The 8,626-nt window shown below is 38.4% G+C and overlaps 1 protein-coding gene across 1 annotated transcript; it reads left to right on the plus strand.

The window, feature by feature from the left end:
- The first annotated feature begins 16 nt into the window (after nt 1-16).
- cbx5 (chromobox homolog 5 (HP1 alpha homolog, Drosophila)) lies at nt 17-8,032 on the plus strand. The gene is made up of 6 exons (XM_043224587.1): nt 17-397; nt 1,496-1,570; nt 2,224-2,439; nt 2,636-2,861; nt 3,408-3,508; nt 5,755-8,032. Exons 3-6 carry the CDS (start codon nt 2,300-2,302, stop codon nt 5,894-5,896), a joined length of 609 nt encoding a protein of 202 aa, XP_043080522.1. The 5' UTR covers nt 17-397; nt 1,496-1,570; nt 2,224-2,299; the 3' UTR covers nt 5,897-8,032.
- Nucleotides 8,033-8,626: the final 594 nt, after the last annotated feature.

Below are 8,626 nucleotides of genomic sequence, written 5' to 3' on the forward strand. Positions count from 1 at the left end.
ATGTAAGACATGATGGGATTAATAATTTACAAGTTATCATTTTATTCACGCATCTTGCGTATAACGGTTCATTTTTTATTCGAAGTCGCTCGTGCATCTTATATGAAAACGTGTGCATGTTTTCTCAAAGGTGTGATTAAATATAGCTTTTACAAAAGTACAGAAACATTCAGCAAAGTCTGTGGTTTTGGTTGCCATGTGACGCGTGGGCTTCCCATTGTATGCGCGTGAGACCGTTTTTGGCGCGAGAGCTTTCGCTCAGGCTCACGCTGATTGGCCGGACGAGCCACTGGACGGATGCATGCGCGAGAGGCAGCAAACTCCTGTGCAGGGAGAAAGCCGCCGCCGCCTCAGCCTCATTATCCAACACGAATAAGAAAACGTCGAAAAAAAATCAGTAAGTATACAGCAATCATCCACATCAACGTTAGGACGCGCCGCCGCGTGTCCTCCGTGCGTTGGAAATTATTTAATCCGTCAGTGTTACGCTTTAACGTGATAGGATCAGGTGAAATCTGTTCTGCTCGGCCCGCGCTGTTGCTAAGCAAAGGCTCACTACAGATCGAGACGATGATATACAAATAATTGCGAAAAAGCACACGGATGCTTTGCTTGCGGTTAGATGCAGGGAACCGAAGGAAGAAGTGGAGCGTGTATGCTAATTGAGCGGTATTAGCTTACTATCATGTGCGTCTGTGTATCTGTGCGTCTTGTTTATTGTTTTTTCTTGTGATTGCATTGGCTAGTGGAGCTTGCGTGCTACACAAACACAACGCCAGCAAACGCGTGCAATCATTCTCTCACGCTATTGCTCCCTCTCAGTATTCTTGTTATGTTGCTATCTCGAAACGAGCTTATAGCGAAGCAAACAGTAACAATCAATGGGACTTCTGTTGCTAAATGTTAGCAGTGCAGCTAGCAGTGCATCTAAATCCCTTTACGATGTGACTTGTGTTTCGTGTTTTGGAATAAATTAATAGGGAAGTCGATCGCATATTGCATGCGACATTAAACTGAAAACGTGAGAGTCGTTCAGTGTTTTCACATCGTTTGGCCTTGCTCGCTAAAATCATTCAAGACCGTAGGATAAGAGCACATGGCTAGTTTTCGCATTTTTAGTGCAAGGATGATTAAATGTGTATCTTAGTAAATGAATATAGGGATCGCATCCCAATATAACAGATTGGTTTTAATGTAATCTATACAGACCAGCATGTATTGTTGTTGTTGCTTTAGCTTCCATAAGCTGTGCGTGCAATGTTTACTAACAATGAAACACTTTCAAGTTTATTTAGTGTACTATTAATATGCGTATATACTTGGAAATAAATTTACAGCTTCTCAAATCCAAAGGCTTGCTGAACTTTTGTTTGTCTAAGAGTCCTGTACAATTATTTATTAGAGCGTTCAATGCGTTCATGTTGTTCATGTTTATTGATATACATTTTGGTTATGTGCAAGTGCTGTAATGTTTAAATGAATTGTATTTGTTTAGGGGAGCTCTCAATGCTGTAATCAAAGAATCATCTCTGCACTTTAGGAAGTCACATCCTCCAATAGAACACTGTAGGTGAGTGTCTAAAAATAAATAGTGATTTTTCAAGGTAAGAAAGGTTTACGTTAAGTTGTGAGTTTTTGCTCATACTATTCAGATTTTGTTGTCATCGTGCTGCAAAAAGAACTTTTCCAAAACATATACAAACAGTCCAAATCAATGCCATACAATATAGTTAATACTTGGATCGGTAAAATTTCGTGATCTGCATTCCCACAGCAGAAAGTAATACCTAATTTATTAACGTTGTCTTTTGTCTTCAGGCAATTATTAAGGATAACTGTGAGTAATCACATTTAATTGAAGAGACAATTTACAAGACAGTAGAAGTCAACTCCTTTTCTAAAAGAGAATTATTATAAATCAAAAGTTAGATAACCTAAAAAAAAATCTAGCATGCTGTTTGATGCATGCATGTTTAAAATCATACTTTGTCAAGTTATCATCAATAGTATTGGTTGATTTAATGTTAATTACATAACTGACAGCAATAGATTTAGTCGATGTTTACATTACAAGACCTAATGCACAGATGTGTATGTCAGGTGTTTGTTTCCATTTTAAAGTAGTATGTGTTTGAACATTCAAATACACTCCTATAGTATAGAACTGCCCTATTTCAAACTTTAATATCACTTATTTATTTTAAATATTTTTTTCCCCCTCAGTGGGAACACTTTCCTCCCCGGACCAGGGAGCCACACAGGTCCCACTTGCTCATAAGAAAGGCATTCAGAATAAGCCATGGGAAAGAAAAACCAGAACCGTGAAGATGATGAGGGTGCTTCCTCAGATGAGGAAGAGTATGTAGTGGAGAAGGTCTTGGACAGGCGAGTTGTGAAGGGCCGTGTGGAATATTTCCTCAAGTGGAAAGGCTTTTCAGAGTGAGTCTTCATTGTACTTCGTAATAATCTCAAGAAGATGTGGGTTAGGTAATGCATGTAAGATGCAGGACCGAAAAACACGAAGAACACCCATAGTTTTCTCATAGTATGTAAACTTCCCGAAGGCACATCCGTGATATGAGAAAATTTATTATGGTTAAGTTTTATCGTGCGTGAATCATGCGTTGTTTTGCAGTAAACACAACACATGGGAGCCAGAGAAGAACCTGGACTGTCCAGAGCTTATCTCTGAGTTCATGAAGACCTATAAAAAGGGAAGCAGTGGAAGCACACCCAGCAGCAAGCCCTCCAGCACAAGCTCTTCTTCGGCCCGTCCCAAAGACAGTAGCAGCAGCACCAGCAAGAGGAAAAACTCAGAAGAGGAGAACGGCAGTGGCAACAAACCCAAAAAGAAAAAGGAGGTAATCTTAACCAAAAAAGGTTAAAGGCTTCTTGCTTAAACTTTTTAAATGTAATTGCCATGCAATATCTATCCTGATATTGCAAGCACATCCAGAGGGTTGAAATTCTCTAAAATGTTTTTTTTTAACCTCATTACTGTCTTATAGAAATAGTTCCACCAAAAATGAACATTTCTGAAAACATACTCTTCCTCAGGCCATCCAGGATGTAGATTATTTAGTTTTTTCGTTGAGAGAGATTTTTGGAGAGATTTAGCATTACATGCCCCGCTCTCCAATGAATCCTCTGCAGAGGCTGGATGCGGTCAGAATTATTTTGCATTACGGATTTGTATTTTGGACAGAAAGTTTACAGTTAAGTGCCTTTTATGAGAAACTGGTTGATTATAAACAATGCTCGATTGTTATCTTTGTTCTTTAAAAATAGTCATGTATTTGTTTTGAATTGAATTGTGGAATTGAGATGTCTTATCTTGCCATGAATATAGCCAATGATGCTGGCATGGCGTTAAATCATAAATGCATAAATATCTTTCTTCTTCCTAGGATGAGATCCTTGTAGCAAGAGGTTTTGAGCGAGGCCTGGAGCCGGAGAAGATTATTGGAGCAACAGACTCCTGTGGAGACCTAATGTTCCTTATGAAGTGGTGAGTGAAACGGCTCTTTACAGATCGAGAGAAATTTGAAAGAATTTCATCCGAAAAAAACACATCTGAACTAAAGCCAAATGTCTGTAAATATTCAATTAAAATGACCCGATACAAGCGTTCACAGGAGATGCATGTTGATACCAGGAGTAGTCAGGGAAGTGCCTCAACCGACCGATTGTGATTAGATCACCCGACACAGTTGTTAGGACAGTAGTGTTAATGGTCACATTTACACCTGGCATTATGTTTGAAATGATGCCCCATTCTTGTTTATTTGTGACAACTTGCCTTCACGCTCCTGTCCTGTGTGAGACTATACAATCATTATTCATTTGTCACCATTCTGTACTCGTTTAAACCTGTTCATTTAAAACCCTTCATAGTAGTTTCCACTTAGCCTTTATTTGTATTTGTTTGTTTTACAGTTTATGTATTTATCATCTTGTGGGTTTTGCATAAAAAATATAAATGCAGCTCCTGACTGGTACACAACTGTACAGTTTACGTTAAATAAAATGTTACAAAAGCATGTTTCTTATGATTATATTCATGCGTGTCTATTTTCTTAGAATATGACAGAAAACGCCTTATTTGAATGCCTTATTAAAACTTTGTGTTCACAGATTTTTCAAATTTAGACCTTACTATCGCAGAAACCTTTTTTTAATATAAAGCTGTAATCAAATATGCATAGCTTTTTTTGGGTTAAATATATTTTCAGCGTATTCATTGGCCCTTTAAAAACTCTTACATTTAGTTTGATCAAATTTAAGGCCAGAACTGGTTTAACAAAAGTCTTTATTATCATATTTGGAGCTTTTAAAGTCAAGTTTGAGAATTGTTTTGTAAACACACATTAATGTTAGAAAAGCAATGCTAAAACACGTTACAAAGACTTAATGGTGGAGTTTTACCGTTAAACCGTTTTCAACATTTTTCTTCTTTTTTTTTGAGCTAGATTTAAATCGGAGCTCGCTCAAGCAATGGAGCCTCCAAGCAAAGCTCTTCCAGCAAACTATAAGAGCTATGTCGGAGTTGAAGCAGCACTGACTGCAAAGACCGATCACTGCGAGACGTCAGTACAGTGAGAGCTTTAGAGAGAAGACCCTCATTATGGTTTGAATCACTCTTGCGGTACTTTGATGTCAAACACTGATCGTTCTGCACAGTGCTGCTTCAAGTCGAACACACGCATAACTAGAGTTATCCTTATTAAGCACCAGTGGTTCGTCTGTTCAATCATGAGTTACTTTCATTACTGTTAGATACTGCAGCCTACAGTTAGCTATCACGCTGTAATTTACAAAACAACTGAGCTTGGTCTCCTTATTTATTAAAAGTTATCTGTTTGAGGAAGACAGTTGATAGAGATGGCAGCTTTGCCGTGAGTGGGCGTGGTTTCAGTACTGCTATCAAACACGCCCACAGCATTTGAGAGCAGAGAGGGCAGCTTATTTTTGCAAGATTTTGATACCTCATTTTATTCACCTTGCATTTTTAAGCATTCAAATTTGTCTGGGTGGTTAATAACATTTTTCTTTGGTGTGACAAACTGTTATTCATTTTCTGTTGACTTGACACATTTTACATTTGCCGACCAAGAAACAGGGTGGCTATACAACCTAATGTTATGATTAAACTTCATAAGGCTGTGACTTAAATGTTAGTGCTTCACATTCAGTCAAACTCAGACATTTGCATTTCTACAGGCTGGCAGTTTCAGAGCAGTTTGCAACCATTGAACGCCATACATTTTATACTAACACTTTTATCACTGTTGATGAATTATGACTGTGTTGTTACATTATTGTATTAACAAGGTCTGATCAGGGCCTGTTACATGATTTATTTTGAAATTATAAATGTTTTATCTGTATGGACTTAGTTTTTATTTACACAGGTCTTAAAATGTGTTAAAATATCAATATTAAACCTGATATTAAAAACTGTTTAGAAACCATGATTGTTACGACAGTATAGTATGCAATAAATGTAAACAATGCCTGATGTTGGATCAGTTTGAACTGCTGTAGTATTTGGAGGTTAGCCAATTGTGATGTCTTTTTTAGATCTTAAACATCTGTTTAAGCTTGAACAAGCTTTAACTTACTAATTAAGTGCATTTGGGCATTTTAATGTGACACAGTTTCAATTAGAACCGAAGCTAATGCTGATGTATAACTCTGGAATTGTCCACTTAACGCAAACCTGTCTATCCTTTTGTTGCTGATGTCTCACCACAGGAAGGACTCTGATGAGGCAGACCTTGTGCTTGCAAAGGAAGCCAATCACAAGTGCCCGCAGATCGTCATTGCCTTCTACGAGGAACGACTGACCTGGCACGAAGATGGCGACAAGAAGGAAAAGAGCGCCACGACGGTTTAAAGGGCAGAGGGGGGAGGAAAGACGCTGAGTCCTCCAAACCTTGTGTTCTTTGTCACACCGGTGACACTCTCATAGCCAACTTTTAATGGACCATTTAGTAAAAACAACGGCCAGCGAGTATTGGAGGTTACTGCCCACCATGACAGCCTCCGTCCACCCCTCATGAAAAGGCATCTCTCACCAGACAAACCGAAAGGTCATGGCGAGCGGCGGCTGCAGCAGATCGGTGGAACGTGATCTCTCTTCTCTTACTCTCTCTGATCTTCCTTCTATTTTGTCTAGGGCTGGACAATGTATTGCACGATGTATTCACGCTCATCTCGTCAGCAAAACCGGTTCTTTGATTAGCTGTAAAATCTCCATCACCTGTTTTCGAATGAAGCGGCAGTTAATACACAGATCACTGACAAGCTATGCAGTATAATTCAGTATCGCAAATGAATCGCCTGCAAAACTGAATGAGATATTGCATTTCTTGTCAGTGAATTACGGCTCCGTGTATTAATTGCCGCTCCATTCGAAAACAGGTGAAGATTTACAGCCAATCAAAGAACCGGTTTTACTCACAAGGTTAGCATAAATACATTGTGCGATATATTGCCCAGCCCTAGTTTTGTCATAATTTGTGTATTTGTGCCCCTACAACTATGTTCTTATGACGTGTTGTGTGCTAGTGTAGATGTGAAACAATGGAAACCCGTACATGTCAAACTTTTAACTTTCGTGCTTTTGGAAATGACTGAAAATATCAGTTGCGTGTGCGTTTAACATCTAAAACGCTGGATAAAGACTTGACGGCGTTGGTTTTAATTCACAAGCTCATGTCACCCTCTCTACTGATTTTATTTTATTTTTTTCAGGTAAAATTTATTTTGCTGCATCACCAGTTTAACTTTTAATAATGACCCATGTGAGCCAAAATCATGTTTTTTGGTTTCTTATTGCCACATAATGAAACTACACCTTCTAGCTTTTCCCATATGAAATTTCAAACATCGCCATTTATTTTTTTTCTACCGTTCGCCCTCTAACGTCTTTGTAAAACTTTTAAGAATTGGCCCATTTTTACCACTCTTACCTTTGAACTTATCACTGTTGCTTACAGGAGGGCAGACAATCATCATCATGAGTGTAATGGGACTTTTATTTTTTAAATTTTTTTTTTTTTTTAGTTGTTTCTACACACTTTTCCCATGATGCTCCCTAAATTCAACTGATGTGCTCCCTCTTGTGGCTGACTTGGTGAACACATTCCCTGTTGACCTCATGAACTCAGAGCTGTTCTCATTCACGTGGTAGTTTAATCATGTCAGATTCTTATTACTTTTTTAACCTAGAGCTGACTCAATAAAATGGTGTTTATCAAGGTTACATGCCTATACTAGAGTTTATGCTTTGTAGTGTTTTTTGTGTGCTTTGCAAAGCCACCGAACAAAAGCTACTCCTTCGAAATCATTTACAAAAGGAAACGAGCTTGTTTTATTTGAAATGTATGGGCACAGTCCACTGACAGCAGTAGAATAGTGAGAAAGGTTGAATTTGAGTTGTTTGTAATATGGGGGAAAGTTTTTAAACAGGGTTGAACATTGTGTAGCTAAATTTATTTTTGTTTGGTATGGTTTTTGTTATATTACAAAAGGACCATCCCTTCCGTGATCATTTTTACACATGACTAGCAGTTGTTTTTAAAATGTGCAACAATAGTTGTATTTTGCTATGTCGAGTACATAGCTTTTTTTTAATGTCCTGTACCATATTTTAGTAAATATAGTTTTCGACACTAACAGTTGAACGTTTCTGGAAACCCTCAACCTTGAGTTTATGACTCAAGTCAAGCAAAATAAATTTCATTGTAGTGCTGAGACTATGAAGTTTCACTTTATGCAACGGTTGTGAAAACACGCAATTTCAAAAGATGTATACATACCTTCTGATTTCGTGCAGTATTTTGTTTAACCTGAAAAGCAGTGCTGATGTGTACCAGCAGATGTCATAATGGAGTAGGTCTTGTCTGTTAGGTTCTGCTTGCATAGGGAATCTGAATACACGAAAAAATAAGGCTTCCTTGGTGTATTTGTGCTTTTCATCCTTGTTAAAAGTAAAATATTTGGTCTATAAATGTTATATTCGCTGATATTTGAAAGCTCATACCAACTTTCTTCATTTTTTTCTAGTCTTGGTGCAGTTGAATGCCAATGTTACTCATTTCATGCAACTTTCCATGCAGAACATTTGTATGAATGCCGTGTATTTTTTTTCCCCCTGAACCACTCATTCTCAATTTCACAGCTATTCAATATCGCAGTCATATCTTTTCGATGACGGCAATGACATAGCCCTGAAGATTTGCTTTTGCCTCATTATATAGACTTCCAGTTCATTCTTTTCCATTTGTATCGTGTTTCTGAAACATTTGGCCTATTGTGAATGTGGCTTGTATCTCCTTCATGGCCTCAGCTCCACGCAGGCCAGACTCTTAAGAGAGGTGGCGTCTGAGCCCTAACCCCTCCCTGTAATACCGTTTTCTCGACTACCTCAGTGGCAGTGGAATTTTCCAAAGGGGAAAAGGGGGAAGCGGTTCAGCTCTGAAATGGAATGCAGAGGTCACTAGTAAATTTTCAGCCCTGGGGAGCAGAAGTCTCAGCAGATAGCTGAGAGGCTGCATTTATGCTTTATGGAACGCTGGAGAGCTGTCACATTCGCTGTGCTCCACCAGGACTATAGGAATGT

The sequence above is a fragment of the Puntigrus tetrazona genome, chromosome 23 (genome assembly GCF_018831695.1).
Source record: "Puntigrus tetrazona isolate hp1 chromosome 23, ASM1883169v1, whole genome shotgun sequence".
In the NCBI taxonomy this organism is placed as follows: domain Eukaryota; kingdom Metazoa; phylum Chordata; class Actinopteri; order Cypriniformes; family Cyprinidae; genus Puntigrus; species Puntigrus tetrazona.